This window comes from Chaetodon trifascialis, chromosome 10 (assembly GCF_039877785.1).
Source record: "Chaetodon trifascialis isolate fChaTrf1 chromosome 10, fChaTrf1.hap1, whole genome shotgun sequence".
Classification (NCBI taxonomy): domain Eukaryota; kingdom Metazoa; phylum Chordata; class Actinopteri; order Chaetodontiformes; family Chaetodontidae; genus Chaetodon; species Chaetodon trifascialis.
This window is the reverse complement of record NC_092065.1, coordinates 7,661,777-7,681,038: the sequence shown is the minus strand read 5'-3', so window position 1 is coordinate 7,681,038 and position 19,262 is coordinate 7,661,777. Positions and strand designations below refer to the sequence as shown.

General features: G+C 41.4%; 1 protein-coding gene across 2 annotated transcripts; it reads left to right on the top strand.

The window, feature by feature from the left end:
- Window positions 1-126: 126 nt before the first annotated feature.
- Window positions 127-18,092, top strand: LOC139338225 (periphilin-1-like). 2 transcript variants are annotated; one of them, XM_070973217.1, is made up of 11 exons: window positions 127-311; window positions 684-749; window positions 1,137-1,210; window positions 1,631-1,825; window positions 2,107-2,168; window positions 4,537-4,599; window positions 4,859-5,028; window positions 7,538-7,614; window positions 8,196-8,330; window positions 14,032-14,196; window positions 17,124-18,092. In XM_070973217.1, coding segments are annotated over exons 2-11 (1,764 nt in total). In that variant the 5' UTR covers window positions 127-311; window positions 684-748; the 3' UTR covers window positions 17,946-18,092. The 2 variants fall into 2 exon arrangements, with proteins under 2 accessions (XP_070829318.1, XP_070829319.1); XM_070973218.1 differs by lacking the exon at window positions 17,124-18,092 and having other exon boundaries at window positions 14,032-15,028.
- Window positions 18,093-19,262: the final 1,170 nt, after the last annotated feature.

The following is a 19,262-nucleotide window of genomic DNA, read 5'->3' as shown; positions in this document are numbered from 1 at the left end:
CAAAGTTATTCCTACTATCACTGAAGTAAATCTTCCACTACTGACCAACATAAGTTTAGACATTACCACCACTTGCCACTAGTCGGCGACAGCGCATTATTTTCCGGAAGCACGTTGTTCAGCGAAGAAGAACAGACAGGAACTAAAAGATACAGGAAAAGAACTAGCGCGGGTGATGTGGTTTGTTTTGGTTTTAGATTATTTCTTCTTCTCGTTTTTACAGAACTTTGACTCAGGTACAAGTGTCCTCTGGCGATAGTAGAAATGTGTGAAACGCACTTTGTGGCCAGGAGAATTCAACTCAGTATTTGGTGAGTAAGTTTCTTACGACTCACTCTTGTGCTATTATGCTAATTAGCTAGGTTAGCTAATAACAGCTTTCTCATCCAGTCAACATACCACCATACATTTCAGCAAAACGCAAAGTCACGTATTACCATTGAGAACAGTGGCTCAATCATTTGAAGTATTTAGATACTTGGATAGTTGCAGTTTAAAAGGCGGGAAAGCAGTGATTACTGCAGAAGTCACTGTTTAGAAGTCAAGTGTAGTTATGGTAGGGACGCATTAGTTAACTGTATGTAAACTATAATTATTTCAATCTATCAAATGTTTGGAAGGCTGAAGTAAGTATACCTATGCCGAGTTAGATAAGCAAGGTTATACCCTTTTCCTTCCGATAGGTTCATCATTCTCTAGCAAGACATCTTGAGAAGACCAGACAGGGAACCAAAATCATCCCTTCAACAGTAAGTGAAAACAACTGCAGTTTTCCATGTTTTACAAACACAAATTATGCTATTGTTATTTTCCTCACACAAAGTTAAACCTGTAACTGGATTGTTTTGGCTGTACCACTTTAGCATATACAAATTTTGACTGTACAGCATTGTGGTGCTTTGCCCTGTGCAAATTTTTCAGTGTCTCAAGATGCAGGTTGGGAGGATGGATTACTTGTCATCTGTCTCTGCTGCCTCCTGCACTGTCATTGTTTTCAAATTCAGTCTTGAAAACATCAATTGACCAATCACATCAGGGATTAAACAAATGTACTTTGAGTGGAAACTAAATCTGAAAATTTTTCCCTTTCCCGCCTTTGTATTGACTGCCTATAAAGTATGCATTTTATTTTGCAGTGGCATATCAACACAGTCGAAAATCAATTAGAGAGGTATATGAAGAGCAATTCCCACCAGTGGATGCAAGAGAGGTAAGAGAGATGTTTTTCACCTCCAAAAGATTTGACTCTGACGAGGCCCTCTTCATAGTTAGTGTGAAGAACTGGTTAGTTTGGTATCATGGCGCCATTTCTTAAATAACATTATTGTGATTAGGTGTAATGACCATGGTAGGAATTTATGGTAATATTATCTCAGTATATATCATGATATTGTGGATGGTGTTGTTCAGCTCTTTTTATCATCTTAGTCTGACTGTTTAAAAACAGTTTTTTGTGTTCTGTGATACTATGAACCAAGCTATTCATTGAGCCCTTAGACTGCAGAGACCAGTGCAAGGAGACGTCTTTACTGGAGTAGGACAACACTAAATGATGAAGATCTTGCAGAGAAATTACTTGTAACATCTTTTTTTTTTCCTGTAGGATTGATTTCATATTGTGTCATTTCAGGTGACAGTCCATCGAGTTGTTAATATCGTTGAAAAGAGGAACCCTGTGTCTCGGCCAGGGATAGAATTTGACAGAGGCTTTAATGATGACCAGTGGTATGGTGGTCCTAGAAATTACCAGGATGGAAGAGAATTTGATCGTCGATACTTTGATGACGACCCCAATTCTTACAGAAATTCTTCACTGCCACGAAATGTAAGACAAAGTTGGTTTATAAACTAAAATCTGGTTTGTATTATGGGTTTGAAAACAAGTGTAAAAAATATGTTTGTAGTATACAACAGTGTTATGAACAATGTTCCTATAAAAGGGGCCTGTGGAGTTTTCTCCTAAACAAACATGTTATGATTACATTATTACTCAGTCAAACTTATTGTATGTAGTTTTTCAAAAACCCTCCAGAGGTTAGTAGAAGGAAAAAAACTCCACAGCAAACCTTTAAGATTGTTATAATTCTGATTTTTTTTTTGTTTCAGGAGGGCTCGTACTCCCAACAGAGTTATAGCAGAAATGATCTGAGGCATCAATTAGGTTCAAGGTAATTAGTTTTTGTTTGTTACATCCTCATTATTGTCAGTTGTTCCACTGAATCTTCATGTAGTGCACCAATTCGACCACTAGGTGGAGGCAGAGCTCAGTCTTGTGAAAGGCAAACCTTGTTAGCTTGATAGAGTTAATGGTGTGTGACTTTCTTTGCATGTAATGTGTTTGGGGAAAAAAGGGGTCAACCAAGCTTATAAGTGTAAAATCACTTTAAGTTGAGCTTTTAATTCTTAACTTCAATCAAATAGTAAAGAATATAACAGCTGTTATTACAAATTGTTGCTTTTGCAAATGCCTTTGCCCTAAAATATAGCTTTGGAAAATATATTTAGGAAACATAATTTAATTATCTGTGACCACGGTGCTCTTAAGCTAAGATGAAGAGCTTAACCCCACACAGATCAGCTAACAGGCGCTCCTCACGCCCTGGCCACCTCAGCATACCAACAGTTTACAAGCCTGGGCTCCCCTTTCCAAAAGTCAGAGCAGGCTAGAGAGGGGGACAAAGGGCACTAGTGTCTACTCACTCTGCCACACAACCCCTCCACCACTTACCCCACCCTGAGAGGAAAAACAGCTGGACCACTCCCTCTTCAGTCAAACACCCACACACATCTCCGATATTCTGAGCAGAGTTGATCTTGTGTCTCTTTTAATGCTTCCTAGCAAGTTAGGTACACATTGGTCAAATTATTTAAAGTCTGTGAAGACATGCTCACTATTAAAAAGCACTATACATACCAAAATTGCAAATTTAGACTCAGATAATAGACCACTGGTACTGAGTGTTCTGGATACCTATGGAGCCTTTATTCATAATCACATCAAAGACTTTTATTTTGCCACCTGTACATACATTTGCATATGCCTCTGTGGTGGAGATCGTTCAATAATTAGCACTGACAGGAGGAATGATTACACCGACCAAAAACTGTTTCTCTGTAAATGTGTTCACCTGACTGACCTTAATGGCACGCATGTAAAGATGCTCCATCATTTCAGATCACAACAGTGTGTTTTGGCTGCTCCGCATCCCCTCATCATACAACTATAAATCAATCCCATGGCTGTGGGATAAAGACAACCATACATGTACCAATGTTCTGCAGTGGCGGTGTGGTGACAAACACTTGTATCGCCTTTTTTGTGCTCCCCGGTCAAGGTTTTACTCCCAGATCATGACACGAGTTAACTGTCTGATGTGCAGCTCCTTGTTATTACCTCTCTCAAACAGTCAAAAGCCACCATGCTAAATGTAGCTGCCTTTTTAAATCCATCCAGTCCACCGAGGTATTGCTATTTATAGACAGGCCGGGCCTTTTTGTGGTTATCAAAGACAGAAAAGGGATGAAAGATGCAAATATTATAGTCATTATTAGTTTGTTTTGTCTCTTGGGACCTGCATTTATTTTTAGGCTTCATGACTCACCATAAAAATTGCATTGTTCGGGTAGTTTCTTAGTGTTGTTAGTATCAAGAGTATATTTCATACAGTATTTCTTCTGTAATAAGGAATGTCTGTAATTCTCAGTGAGTGTCTGTCTAATAAATGCCTGAACTCCTCCCTATAGATTTTCTGTCTTTCCAAGATAAAATACACAATTTGTTTTCTATTCATAACCTCTTGATGTCAGTTGTCTCCCTGCCTGGATGGTAATTCAGTTGAGGCAAATGGCAGGCTTAGTCTTGGCTACTTCAAACAGACCATGAGTCGTAAAAGTTTGAGGCCTTGTTAGACCTGCTCTTTGTTTGAGACGTGACTTGAGTTCAGACAGAGGTCATAACAACCAGGTGCCTTCGGCTCATTTCTACCTCTGGGCCTAAAGGTTGCTGTTTGGACACAAGGAAAATTGTGAAGACAGAAATGAATTTCAGTCCTCGTGTTAGACCGGTGAAATGTTAAATGCTCCAAAATTGGTCATCACATTACATGGTTGGTGACAGTGCTTTGTGACTTCATCTCCATATTTACGTGTAATCATAGCTCTGCCGACAATTGAAAACAGATAGTGATGAAACAAGACCAAGAATGGGCCAGCTGTCAGCCAACTGTTGCTTGTGCCAAAGTAGAAGATTGCCTCCATTCCCCAAATTGATCAGCGTGCTGCACCACAGTGCCCCACTGAGCCCGAAGTCTTGGTGGTTTTGTCCTTTTATTCTGTTTCCGTTACCCATCTGAAAGAGCTTGGGGACGAACACCCGACCCTTTCCTTTTTAAACCAGTAACAATATAAATTATGCACTTAATATGCTCTTGATTTATTTAGCATATTTTTTTATTACTGCTGCAACTAGCTGTTGCCAGGGTGCAGAGCAGCTTTGCTAGTCATTGATTTGTCTTTTTTTTTTTTTATGTTTTTCAGGAACAGTCGCAGACCTCGTCACTATTTCCGCAACAGGGGCCGAGGGTCAGGCCCCCCTCAAAGGTCAGTGGCAAACAAATCACTGCGTTCTCATCCGTGTGGTTTTCTGGGACAGCTCTTTGAGCTGTCAGGGCTTGAAATCAGTTGTCTAGTTTTTGATTTAGGAAGCAGGCCCCTGTACCTTGTTTTAAGTGCAGCACCCTTGTGCTCATGCCTCAAGCTATCACCTAGATACAGATTCATTTATAGACACTATTGATCTAAAGTTAAATCTTTTGTTTTGTCACCAAAATTAACAACACTGTTTTGCATATTTTCATAGAGAAGACCACAATGACTACAGGATCTCTGCGTCTGGAGGGGCCAAACGGGACCGCTCTCCTGGGAGCTGGGACGCCCATCCGCCAGTCCGCTCGGGCTCAAACACTAGCAACAGGAGCTTCTCCCCGGACAGGGACAAAGGCTACACGCACCAGCAGTCCCACAAAAAGTGTGAGATTATTAAATCTTCTCAAACAGTTCAAGTTTGCGGATTTGAAAAAGGCTCGCGGATATTACAGATATTGGGGTTTTCCCTGTTTGTAATAAAACCTCTGATATTTTAACAAGAATATCTTACTCTGATGATGCTTTTTTAATTTCATGCAATCAAACTGTGAGTCAGTATATTTTATAACCCTCAGAAATGGGCAGAGAAAAGGTCAAACTCTCCAAATCTATTCTACCATTGCTTTTAAATCTGTTGCAAAGAAGAAGCTGTAATGGACCTAGCTGTCTGACCTGCTGGCCGAGGGGATTGTATGACGTCCAATAACTCAGCCCCGCTCCGCGCTACCTGACACTCTGTGATTGGCCACAGCATGCAAAACCTGAAGAAGCGTAGATAATGGGAGTGCTACTGTAGAGTTGTGAATTTACCCATATCTGATGCAATGTTTGTCTTTGCAGCTGTTGTGCCCTCTGTAATGACAACAATAGGGATAATTTTCCCATTTTACAGACACATACGTATAATTATAATGTAATTATAATGTCTCAAGGTATTAAGCTGTTCCAGTTGAAGCATCTGTTTTCAGAGGTGGTGTGTAATGTCAGGGGTCATGGTGTGCTGAAACATGTTAAGATGTTAATTACACTCACACCACACACACTTTAGAGGCTGGGAAAAAGGATACTCTTGGTTTATGGGGTGGTTTGGCTTTGGATTCAGAACCTGACCTTTTCTTCAGTGAGAAAGTAGTTCATGACTTAACAACGTCTTCAGAATCACTTTGGGTCTGTCACTTTACATGCTCTCTTTTGTGATTTTTACAGGTTTTCAGAACTTTAATTAGCGACGCAGCGCCAATGAAATTTATGGATTCACATTTTGTGATCTGACATAAGCAATATTATTAGTCTGAGGCAAAGCAGCGCGGACAATAATTCCTCCAGTGCTTTGATTTCTAAGATGCACAAATGTATTAATGTGCTGAAAGCAGAGCTCCACGTTGTCCCACCCTTTTAAGATGCAATAAAACTGTGAGAAAACAGTTGTACCTCCCACCTCCACTCCCATCTGGGATACTAATTAGGCCAGCACAGCAAAGTACACAAAAATAAGGGTTTGGTTATAGGCTTTGTCATGCACGCAGAAGCTGTGTACACTGTCTTTTTACAAAGTCTTGGTGACTATGATTGGTGAGAAACACAGGGGCAGAGGCCATGTGGGACCACCACCTGCAGGGCTCGGTGAAGGGTTTTGGTGAACTGACAGTAAAGAAGCAGTTGAATGCTCCCTGTAATTAAGCTACGGTAGGTTTATTCTTCAGTGTGACGTAACCTATGTAACCTGTGTTAGGTTAATTCTCCTGTCAATGCCTTTGACAAAGGCACTGGTTTAGAACTGGATTTGGTCCCTGGGAGCTGCACAGTGGCTGCCCACTGCTCCCAATGGGTTAAATGCAGACAAGGAATTTCCCTACAGGGATCAGTAAAGGATCATTTAAACCTGCAGTTTGTGACTTTTCCATACAAAATGAACATTCGTCACGTTCAAGTTTTGCAATACAAATTCAGACAATGTTAATTAAACCACCGCTCGGTAAATCTGTCAGTATTTCGCAGCCGTTGTTAAATCTGGTGTCGAGCAATGTGTTTTATGTCAACCAGCAATGATTAGTGGGCCTGAAGGTGGGAGCAACCAGCTATCAACACTTCTGCCTTTAGACATGATCGATCAGTGTGTCATATTCAGTGGTTTGTTTTAAGTATCAGGCCACATCATTCTATGTCTTCATGGTCCAAACCACAATATCTGAGTATCCAGCCTTTTTGGAGTCTCCGTGGGGTGCCAGAGTGAGCTCCACCTGGGGACTCAAGTTAAGACGGAGGTTTTACCTTATTCACTCGCATCACTGCGGGAGATCCTCTCAGTCAAAACGAACGACTTGACCATATTTGTTTTTTTGTAGACACATCGGAGCCGGCAGAGGACAATATTTCATTTTAAGAACAGCTGAACTCCCCGACCACTATTGTGTGGGAGGATCTAACAAGGGAGTATTTTAAAAAAAAAAACATGATTTATACTTTTCAGCTGCAGCATAATGTGTTGACTTCACGATTGTTCACAGTGACAAGTGAGTGATTGTTTGATGTCTCACAGTAGAAAGTTATTGTTCTGCAGGGTGTTTAAAAAGTGTTTTGAGACAGCACAGTGGAGAGCGCTGAGGCACATGTGTAGAGGAGAGGGGGAATAAAATACAACATAGGTCCCTCTCTAGATTTGAACCCGGGATGCTGCAGTTAATATGGCATGCATCCCGGACCACTGACCCACCAGGATGCTCCCCCAGGCTTTCTTTTATAACAGAGCAAAATTAAATAAAGCATGCTGTGGTCGCCCACGTGTGTTTTTTAGATCAACCTCTTTTTATAGCCGGCTCCCCTTAGTAAGAGTTTTTTGTTACCATAATTATTGAAGGAAGCTCATCTGGTTGTTTGCTCACTGTCTCCACAGATAAGCCCAACGTGCCAGCGAGCCACACTCCCAGCAGCTCTGTGGAGGGGTCTCCTCACAGCTCAGGCTCTTCAAAGGTACAATTTGAGGGCGATCTCAACCTGCTTTGCTCTTAACAAGAAACATGTTGAAAGTCAAGTAAAATGCAGTAACATGGACAGTACTGTCTGAGAGTGTCCTTGAATTAATCAAAAGGCTTTTAAACTGTTCTTGAATTTGTCAACTTCATTGCAAATTTTACATTTAGTATAAAGGTAATTTTCCAGTAAATAATTTTAGCAAATCCCCCCAAAACAGGCAAAACATGCACTGGTACTGTTCAGTGTAAAGTAACAGAAAAATACATTTGTTTATTCGTCAACATTTAGGTTATGTTTCCTTTAACTGTAAGTATAGCTGACTGATCTATTTGTGTCATTGGAGCTTTACTTTGATCCTTGGCTGTAAGGATCCTGTAATCAGAGAGATGTACTGTATATGGGGCCTCATTGCTGTTTACTGTTGACATGCAGCAGCCATAATGACACATGTACAATAACAAGAACTCAACAGCCATGAGAGCAGAGCAGAGCTGTCTGTATTTGAAACACTTTGAAATCAGAACGAGCTCCTAACCCTCCTGACCTCAACTCCTAACCCTTAACCTTTGGCCTGCCAGGAAAAAACTCCTGCATCTGTAGCGGAGACGGAGGAGGCGGTGGCTGCCAGCATGGAGCCAAAGCTGACACCAGAGGACGGCTTCAGGCTTCGCCGGTCGGAGGCCATTAAAGCGAAGGCTCTGGAAATTGAGAAGGTAGTAAGATTTGTTCCACAAAACAACCCAGCTTCTGTGAATTCTCTTCACTCTGGTCGATTATGCTGTAACATATCTCCATGGTGTTCTGAACCTTTCTCCATTCGTATCGCTGGGTTTCTAATATACAGTAAAAAACTTCATCTGCAGCCATCAGCTGTTAATGAGTTCTAAAATCTTATTTTCTTAAAACAAGTGGAAAATTCTGCCACTGAGATCCCTTTCCTTTACAGACTTTGAGCTTTAAGGGACATTGTCATCTTGATAAAGGAGCGATCTGCTTTATTCTGTCTAGTTTCAGGCACAAGAAACCACGACTTGTCTCACCTCATTGGCATTCTTTCAAAAATTCATTCACCTCGTACTGCGTTTCGTTGTCTCTGTGCTGCACTCTGACGATGACAATAAAGTTGAATCTAATCTGATCTAATTCTTAAATAATGCCATTTTTTCCTTGTGTACTAATATGAGACTGATCCCTGGTTGACTCTTACACACCACACCTGACGACTCTCAACATCCTGAATCGAGGTTACACAGGACATGGGCACAGGTCGGGGAGCAGGTCCCTGTTGTGTTAAATAACACTTTGTTGATTTTGTTTGTATAAAAAAAGGATTTTATACTGCAGAAGAGTTCCTAATGGCCTCACCTCATTGTGTGGTTGCACCACGTTACATGTGTGGGCTTCACCCTCATCTCGAGTTGGGTCATGCATCCAGACAACCTTTTTACACTGACTTTATGATTTGGCTTGGAGTCAAGGGGTTGATGTAAAAGGTGTATAAATGTGCCTTGGCTTGCCACACGTAATATTTAAGACACACTCTATTTGAGAGACATTATTTGGTGTAGAGAAGGAGGATAAGTCAGCAGAAAGGTCCTTAGCACCCCAGGTTGTGAAGCCTCTTGCGGCCTGCTATTTGGAGTTGCACTTTTTCCCTCCCCTTCATCGCTCTGTTCTACAGTGCCACTTATCTGTTCCCGTTAAAGCAGGGCAGGAATTGCCCTGCAGGATGCAGCCGGCCCACCCACAGTGTGGTACGTCTCTTGGCATTAGCACACACATGCTTACCCTGCCATTTCAACTGCTCCTGCAGCCGCGGTGAGAGGTAGAAACCTCTACTGTGTCTTTACCGAAACATCTGGACCGGCCTCAGTTAAACACACACGGATCCATCGCTGCCGTAGACTGCCAAACTGAGCCGATCAGGCAGTGGGCAGAGCTGGATGTCAGATCTACTGAAAGTGCTTTGAAGGAACGGCTCTAATCCACAGCAGTTAGTGTAAAATGTGTGTCACATACACCAGAATTAGCTGCTCCATCCCTTTTTCTTTCCTAAACGAGCCATTTTGCTGCTGTATACAACCCTGTCAGCATGGACCCAGATCAGATGGAAATGGATTTGTCACACCAGCTCATTGTTTTTCAGCTAAGAGCTTGTTGTAATGCATATATTCTGTGGGTGTTTCAGGGTTTTAATTGAAATTCTGAAGCCTCAAACAAATCAATTGACACAGTAAACATCATTTCCTGTGAGACTGTTTGTCACAAGATGTTTCACAATGTTAAAGCATTTCTCCACAGGCGTAATGACCAGCATGCAGTTGTTTTGCAAACCTTCGTCACAGTGCCTCATTCTCTCTCTCTCTCTCTCTCTCTCTCTCTCTCTCTCTCTCTCTCTCTCTCTCTCTCTCTCTCTCTCTCTCTCTCTCTCTCTCTTTTTGACACAACATGATGAATGGAGCAATTTATCATTCCTCGGACTGATCACAGAACAAATCTGAGCATGTAAAATAACAACAAAAACCCAGGAACTCGGAAAATATCCGTTTAAAACTTAGCTAAGTGCCTGGGAGTGATTTTCAGAGTCCATTCATCATCTCAATCAGCACAAATGAAACATATCCATTTCAACTATTAGCCCCTCCATCGAGAGGTCCGGTTTGCAGCTTGAGTGATTAAAATGGCTCTTTTAATATCCCCTAATGTGTACCAGCCCTCAAGTCATTACCCTACTTCCCTTATTATGCAGGACCCCTGCCTGCATCAGTGCTCATTTGAACAGAGCCTCACTAAATGTCCATGTGAGTGCCTTATGTATAATCTCACTCAGCCTCCCAGCCCCCGCCCGCTATCCCAGCGCACACTCCTGTCGGTATGTTCACAATTTGGACCTCCACAAACATCCGATTTGGGCAGAAGCCCACTTTTTTAAGGCTCCTCCTTAAGGCCCCTAGTGTTGCTGTTCCTCTTGGGGCTCCAGCCCGTCCTGTGTGGCCCCTTAGTATCAGGCTCAAAGATCAGCTCATGGCTCCCACTCCAGAGAGGGAACTCAGGCAGACCCTCCCTCCAACCTTTTCTCACAACATGCAGAGCACACTCAGGTCAAAATCACTCTTCCTGTTTGTTCAAGTAACATGGGAGCAGGTTTGTTTGTTTGTTTGTTTGTTTGTTTTTTACAAAAATAGCTGGCTCTTTGATGTCCCCCCGCCATTGTTAGTACTTTAATAAATGTGGAGTTATGCTCTTCATCTCACACATTTGTATGTGTAGTCATTTGCATGTAAGCATATGATAGCTCACGGTCGTCTAAGCTCCTGTGCCATCAAGGGAAATCTCTTAATTCGAGTTCAGAGTTCATTATCGGGCCACTTTTTCCAGCCCTTACCTCATCCTATTTTGAAGTTAGTAAAACTGTATGTATGGGATATAATGAAGTGAAAATGTAATCACTGTCAACAAAGGCTGTAGCTTGGGACAGGCTTAGGAAGGTTTTGTTTTGAAAGATGGCAAACATAATCAAGCCTAAGTGATCAGGGGCGTGCTGGTTTGCGGGACATACACCACATGTTTGTGTCACATTTAGTCCATGTTTCCTCTCACGTCTTTGAACCTGGAACCAATTTTTGCCTCTGCTATATATTGCTCATTTAGTGAACATGTCTCTCAAAGGAGAAATCTGCACTGAAGCGGGAGAGGTGTGGACATCCACCTGAACTCTGGGTTGTGTACTGTTAAATTAAGGTGAAATAAAAAGGTTCAGGATAGCCGGAGAAGGGGCAGCTCATACAGTATGCAGACAGAAGTGAACCTGTGCTGTCGAATGACCCTGAGCTTTGCTGGCCACACGTGTCGTGCGTCTCTCACTTCCTTGTGGTCGGTCCTGAAGGCTGTCATTATGTTGGGCCGCGAATTCGCTTGACATGATCTGCAGACATTAAATCATCAGCCTGAGTCCAAACATCTCCCACAGTCTGGGATATTTCTGTTGGAGTTTACGTGACTTGCCTTCCTCCGTGTGTGTACAATGCATGTTGTGATACAGTAATAATAAGCTGCATTGCTATACTATTCATAGTCATAATAGTTATTTTAGCCTACCACAACATTTGATGAAGTGTCTCTCTGTAACTGGGGCAAACACTGTTCCAAATTCATGTGCCGTAAGACACAATGTGGGTTAGGGATGCAGGAATGAACAGATAGGTGTGCATCAACTATCTGAACATGCTGTAGCTAGTTCAGCAGGGGAATTATCTGGTGGTGGTGGTGGTGGGGGGGGGGGGGATTAAACTTTAAAAAAGCTATGAAGGAGAAGTGAACTAAGGGCTGGAGGCATGGCAGTTTTTGACATCGTTCTAATTAGCAGGTAGAGCAAATTTTTGTGTGTGGTGTAATTGTCTGATTTCACATAACCTGATTTAACCTACTTAAGTCCTGCTCTTCCACACTGTCACGGTGTGTCAGACTAGGACACACTATTCTGTCTTTTAGCCTTTTGGTTTTTCAACATGGGACCTCTCTTTTGCTTGAAAACACTGAGTGTTTCCCATGTGGCAAATTGTTTCCATCCTTATTGTTCCAAGTTGAATGCCATATTATTTTTGTTTCTTTGACCTTTTCTGTATGTTCAGAGCACCACCCAGCAGAGCTCCCTCCCACATTTTGATGGAAAAGATCATCTTGATACTGACTGAAATTTCTCCTTTCTTTAAACACTGGATTTTCATCCTGTTCTCTCTCAGTAATGACAGTAAATCATATATTACAGACACTTTTCTTTTCTCATCATGTACATTTATATGACAGCGATATAATGAGTTTACACAAAAACTCTTGTGATCACTGTACAAATTGATGGATACATGATCATGAGTTAGCCTAGATACACATTATGTAATGTGTATCTAGGCAGAGAAAGAGCAGTTGTGGTTTTAAATTTCCCCATAGCTGACAGAACCCTGGAATACAGCCGTTTAACCGGTTAACCTCACATTCTGCTCAGGACTGGACACTGATTTAAGTTGACAGGCAGCATTTTTCTTTCAACGTTACAAAATCTGACGCCTTGTGTCTTATTGCATTAAACAGATGGTTAATGTTTGATGAGATAAAGTCAACTCACAGATATAAGTCCCTCTAAGGAAGAACCAACTGTTTGATTAAATTGCTGTGTAGGTCGTATCTCCTGACACTTGAGTAAAATCAATGCAAAGATTGACTGTTTCAGTATGTTTTGGGTGGTAAATATGTCGTCTATGATAGCACATATGATAGCAGAGTTTTTGTAAGTAGACATGTATCTAATCTTAACTAGTAATTGAATTTGATTTCTTACTTGTAGTGTCCAAGAGTGTGGTTGTCGTTAAGCCACAGAGAAGCCTTGTGGCTGCCCCAGTGACTCTAATTTGAGGGGAGAGGTGATCTGGGCTGCAGTAACTCAACCCTGGAGACCCTGATGTCCCAGATTGCTCCTTGACAGGCTGCTGTAGCCCTGAACCTCTACGTGGCTTTATTGCAGGGCCCCACATTTACCTTTTTCTCCCCAGGTGATAAAGATGTTGTGAGCTTGCACCTGGGACACTAATAAAGAACTTAACAGCCGTTTTGGGTCAGCAGTAAAATCTGAGAGGGATGTGAGAGCTTGTTACAATGTGGTGTAAAAGAATGCCGCAGCACCAGTAACATACTCTTGACACCTCGTGTCCCTTTTGTTATGGGCGGACATGCACTTGAATAGGCTCGCATACTCTCATTCACACACCTGTTTTGTGGAACACACCAATTTACCACAACTGGGTTCATTAAGTTCACAGTTGATATAAGAGCCGGTTTGTAGAATTCAAAGAGCTGTCCAACAGAGCTGCTGACCTGTTTCTGACGTCTGTTCACATTTTTGCTTCTGCATCACCCCTAAGCCTATATTTTTTCTTATGATTAGTTGTGAAAGACAAAATTATTATTTTCCACTGCAATTAAATGTTAGAATAACCCCTTAATTTCTTTAATTTCTATTGTAACAAGCAATAATTTGCACTAGCTGTCATCACATATATGCATGCATCTATGTTCTCATTCATTCACACACACAACCTCATAAACACTTGACCTTGTTGGCAAATTTCGGACCTCAGTGATAGAAAGTTGCTGTGTCTGTAGGGTTGATACAGCTTTGTTGATCAATGAACAGATCAATTTTTGTGAACCGATGAACTGAGGGACCGGTAGAATGAGATGCAGAGCATCTCACATCTTGAAGTGACCTGTAAACACACTGAAGGACAGACCAATCTGTAATGTGTTGTGCTCTTTAATCCAAAAAAGTTAGGAGTTTTTCTACACTGTGCATAATACTTCACTGCCCCACATTATGAATATTGACATTCCTGACATCAGTTTTTTGTTTGTTTTATACAGTTTTACAGGCAGGACTGTGAGACATTTTGCACAGTGGTGAAGATGTTGGTGGCCAAGCAGCCCAGTTTGGACAATGTGTTGCAGGCTCCACTGGAAGAGAACCTGTTGGAGATCAAACAGCGCTGCCTAGATTCCCTAAGGCACTTTGTGAAGGAGCTGGACGAGGTATTAGAAGTCACAGATCACAAAACACTGAAGTGACAATATGAGTTCTTAAAAATTCATCTTTGATATAATAAGTGTTAGGCAATGGCCATGGCCACGGCCAAGAGTGCAATTTGCTAGTGTTCCCTACCAGAGCAAGCAAAAGAGGAACCAAGCTCAAGAGACTGACGATCGGAAAACACATGCTCTAATTTTGGATTTGCTCAAAAACCAGGAACTTCGCCCTGTTTATGTAAATCATGCATGCATGTATATTCTCTACAACCAAGGAGGTGCTTTGTATTAGGTTTAACCAAATGCTGTATAGGCAAAAACACCCTGTTATCTAGCAGGCGTGGTAACCCTTCTCAGCTCATACTTTAAAGGTAGGTAGGACCCTATAAAATCAATTTTGATTTTAATACTTTTTTTTTTTTTTTTTCCACGTTTTGTCATCAGAAAGAGTGTATAATCATGCTGTGTACTAATAAATAATCAACAATTCAAGAAAATATTCAAAATGCAATTAATATTTCTGAATCTAATGCCACACGACATTGCTCAATTTTTTATCAAACGGATCTTCTGCATGACAGCCTCCATATGAAACTCAAACACTTCGGGTAAGTGGGTCTGACGAAGGCTACTCTCACACTTGGACAACACTTTTCCTTGTTCCCTACAGAGATGGAAATTTTTATTAAAGAATAAGATCCATTTTTTTTAATCAGAAACAGCCGCTATATCACTCTCGCCAAGCCACCAGACTCCATTTACAGAAACATGAATTTTATCATCATAAAACACACTTCATTCAGACTTGACAGAAACAAAATAAATCTCAGCGAAACTTTCTTGTTTTGTCTTTACGCTTTCCACCAACAATCACTTAAGTCTACTTTGGTTGAAATAAACCATTAAGGAGACATTTAAATATGCCATACTCAAACAGATTCAACAGACAAAACCCAGCCATGCATTGTGAATACATTATCCTCTATATTTCTACATTAATAATATAATGAATGAATGAATGAAGAATGAATTTAAATGACTAGTGTTCCGGTGCCATCTCAGGAGGATAACAAGGTTTAATCGACTAGTCAACATAATCAAGTGCATCGCTAGTTGCACATGGGGAATATTGATATTACACGATTTAGTTTGGTGTGCTTGATGAACTGGGAGCAACGTGAACAGTGTTTAACCATAAGACAAAAGGGAGGAGAGAACCTCAAGGCAGATTGCAGACAGTTGCCGGAAAATTAAACAGCAAGGAAAATCCCTGCTGGGGAAGTCAGACTTACACAGCCACACAACCAGGCCCACAACTATAACTTGGTCAGACGTACATGTAGTCATATTCTGAGAACTTGAGGTCCCCCTCGGAGTAACAAACAGGACCTGGTGCATGACTACAAAGTGGGATTAGGGATTCTCCTCCACCAACACCACCAGGGAACAGTATTAAACAGTGTCACACTGTGACCCTCTTCCAATGTATGGAGTACTGTGTGGTATTTATATGGAGGATGACCGAGGCATGACAAAATGAATATGCTCTGTGAAGGGAACCACAACACAAACCCTCACAAGGGAGACCCGTAATGCCCCACCCTGCTCCTCTGCTGGAATTAACACACTGGTTGCCAGGAATAAACCTGGAATAACTGGAACGTGTCCTATTGTTGCCGAAAAGTTTGGTTTTTGTCTCGTCTGACCACACTGCATTCTCCCAGTTATCTGTAAGTTTCTCCAAATGTGTACCAAACTTTAAATGAGCTTCAATATGCCTTTTCTTCAGTAATGGAGACTCGAGAAGTGGTTGTACATGAAGACTGTGGTGGTGGAGTGCATTGCCTAAGCCTATGTGACGACTATACCTGCTGCTTCCAGGTTTTTGGATCCAGGAGGGCCAGCTCCTCAGGTCAAGACTCAGTTTACTTAAGGACAGTCCTCCAAGTACAACACTATATGTATTTTGATTAGGGAAGGAAGATGCTTTGAAAGAGGAATGAAGGAGGTTATTTACATCAAATTGGAGAAGTCATTCCTCACCAGAGGAGAGAAGGTATCCTCCACATAATGCTGTCCTTCCATCCGTCCCCAGGAGATTTAACAACTGTTCACATTTGGCCCCATGCAACAATCCACTGACTAACAACTGCGGGTTTACAGCCAGGAACACTATTGAAACAATGTGGTATCAATGGCTTTAATACCTGGTTCTCCCCACCATTCAGTTAGAACTGAAGAAGCCCCTCGGACGAGAGGCGAACAAAATGGAATGTTTTCAATGTTGTCATCCTCATCATGTATTGTACACTATATATGACCATAATTTAAAGACTGCTGTGACTGCAGTGATCTCAGCATTAAGGTGTTTTGAATCAATAGTATTTTTTGAAGTGACCTAAAAGTATCAAAGTGAAATGCTATGGAATGGTGCTTCAATACTTCACAGACACAAAAAGATAAAAATTAATAAACAAAAAAGGTAAAAATACGTTGCAATATAAAATGCGATGCAACTACACTCAGCCTCCTTATATTCTCTTCTTGGAAAGAATTCTCTCATCACCATGATTGTCTGTTCCTTAAAGTCACCATGACAAGGCTTTATTAATTTCCCTTCACATCTTCAATGCATCTGGCAGCTTGACAATGTGACAAATTGCTGAGGACAGACTAAATATAAGTATTTTCTGGGTATAGAGCCTGCTTTTTAGCAGATTATGCAGAAATCTATATTTTTAAGTGTGAAATATATTTTGTGAGTATACACAATTCCTTTACATCCTTTACATGCATACACTTTTCCTTGTAGGACATGCTGTGTCCCTTATCTCAAGAATCAATGAGTTATCTTAAAAGAACCCTCGGAGCAGTTCCAACCTGGTCTAGATAATACCTGGACATAGATCACTAATGTGCTGTCTTGCCCCTAGACCATTGCCAGAGGAGGAGACGTGCCTGACCATGGCTGCCCCCACACATTGTCTACCACCGACATGCAGACAGAAGAGGATTTTCCACATCTATGTTCCACCAATCCCAGCAGCACTGATGGAAAACAAGAGGGAGGAAAGCAGCCCGGAAATAGAGGGCACTCTGCCCCTGTCCCAGCCGAGAATCAAGGAGGAGGAACAGCAAAGCAAAATGGGAATACAGAGGATTCCATGTCTGTCCCACAAACATATAGACCTGGGAGACAAGAGAACCAGACCACTCCTGCATCAGAAGACAGTTACTCTGAACCGATGGAGTTGCTGTCGAAGAGCCCCCCACCTCCTGCTCAGCAAGGCTTTCCAAAGCGCCTGCAGCTGTACAACAGCAAGGGTGAAAAATTCAGCTGTGCCTATCTCTCGAATCCTCAGACCTGGCAGGATATAACCTATGCCAGGCCAGGATGGATACCAGACCACCTGCCATATCTAATGCCTGGTAAACAATATAGGGAACTCAGAGCTAACAGCACTGTTGTCTTTAGTAGCACCCTGCCATATGGAGAAGGTCAGAAGAAGGAGAGGGTTGCCTGTGGAGTAACCTGTTACATCCACATTGAAGGCCCTTGGTGTGAGGTCCAGTCCCAGAATGGGACCAGGATCTGTATCCTCGCTTCCCCTCCAACAACTCCCTGGATCTCACCTCTGATCGGGCAAGGACCGCCAGAGCAGAATGCAAGAGAGGGTATTACTAGAGGGCCAAGGCCAAGAATGCATTCTGCCAGTGCTCCCTACCAGCACAAGCAAAAGGGGAATCAAGCTTAAGAGTCTGGTTAGCTGGAAAAAAAAAAAGCATGCTCTAATTTTAGCTTTGCTCAAAATACGTTAACATCACCCTGCTTGCATTAATCATGCATGCATATGTGCATATGCATATGTTTGATTATATATAGACAAAGACACCCTCATAAACAGGAGTGGAAATCCCCTCAGCTCCACTGTATTAAAGGAGAAGAAACATGAAGAGAGTACATGGAGAGAGAGAACATGAAGAAGAGTTTCCAGAGACTAAGGCAGTACCACAGACCATATAATTTATCAATGATTTTTCACCAGTGCCTTGACCAGTGTGTAGGCCTTAGCTGCACAATTCTTAACTGGCTTTCCTCTGATCATACTGGAAGATCTTTCTCTGCTTCTATTGGCAACTTGGAATCAGATAAAGTCAGGATTCAATAGGGAGTCCCTCAGGGGTCAGTTCTTGGTCCACTTCTGTTTAATTTGTTTATGCTCTCTTTTGGATCCATCATCCATCAGTACATTTCACTTCACTCATACGCTGATGACATACAGTTATCTGTTTCTGCTAACTGCTTTAGCCCACTTAATGACCTCATACAGTACATTTTTTTATGTTTTTGTAATTGCTTTTTATTTTGAAGCACATTGAGTCTAAACTTTTTGAATGAAATATGCTATATAAGTAAACTTGACTTGTCCATTTGATCACTTCCACCCCAGAGGAAAGGAGAAATAAAAATATTGTTTAATAAATACTGGGTACTTATGGGATACAGTGCTGGTAAACAGAGCTGAGCAGTTGACAATTAACAGTGACATAATACAATAGCTATTAAGTAATTATGGTATAATGTGATGATAACTGTGATGTGCCATCAAAAGATAATCTAACGGATGAAGTGCAATAAAAACAAGTGCTTACGCCTTTCTCTCATGGCAGTAATGACAATCATTTCTTAAAGGTGTGGCTTCACAAGGCAAGTTACACCCACATTCCAGAGATGTAATATTCCTGTGTCTTCTTCTTCATTGTATGATCATAAATCATAATAATGAATGGATCAAACATTTGAAAATTTGCTCTTAGCAGCACTATGGCAGCTCGTAACGGGTTGGCTACACAAGAAACAACATAAAAATATAACGTAAAACTACATTCATTAATATGTATAAACCATAATAAAGAAACAATAAATTCTGTGCAGAGATCTGGTTACATGATTAAGAAAAACATAGTGAACAAAGTGAAGTGTTCTCACTAATGAATCAACTGTCATTATTGATTAATTGATTAGTGTATTAGCACAGTGAATATTTTGATGGCAAGCATAGGGTCAGTCC

Excerpts from the sequence above, each read along its gene's own strand:
- LOC139338225 (XM_070973217.1), top strand. Across the intron at positions 8,331-14,031 it reads AGGCTCTGGAAATTGAGAAG|TTTTACAGGCAGGACTGTGA; the intron begins GTAGTAAGATTT and ends TGTTTTATACAG. Across the intron at positions 14,197-17,123 it reads TTGTGAAGGAGCTGGACGAG|ACCATTGCCAGAGGAGGAGA; the intron begins GTATTAGAAGTC and ends TCTTGCCCCTAG.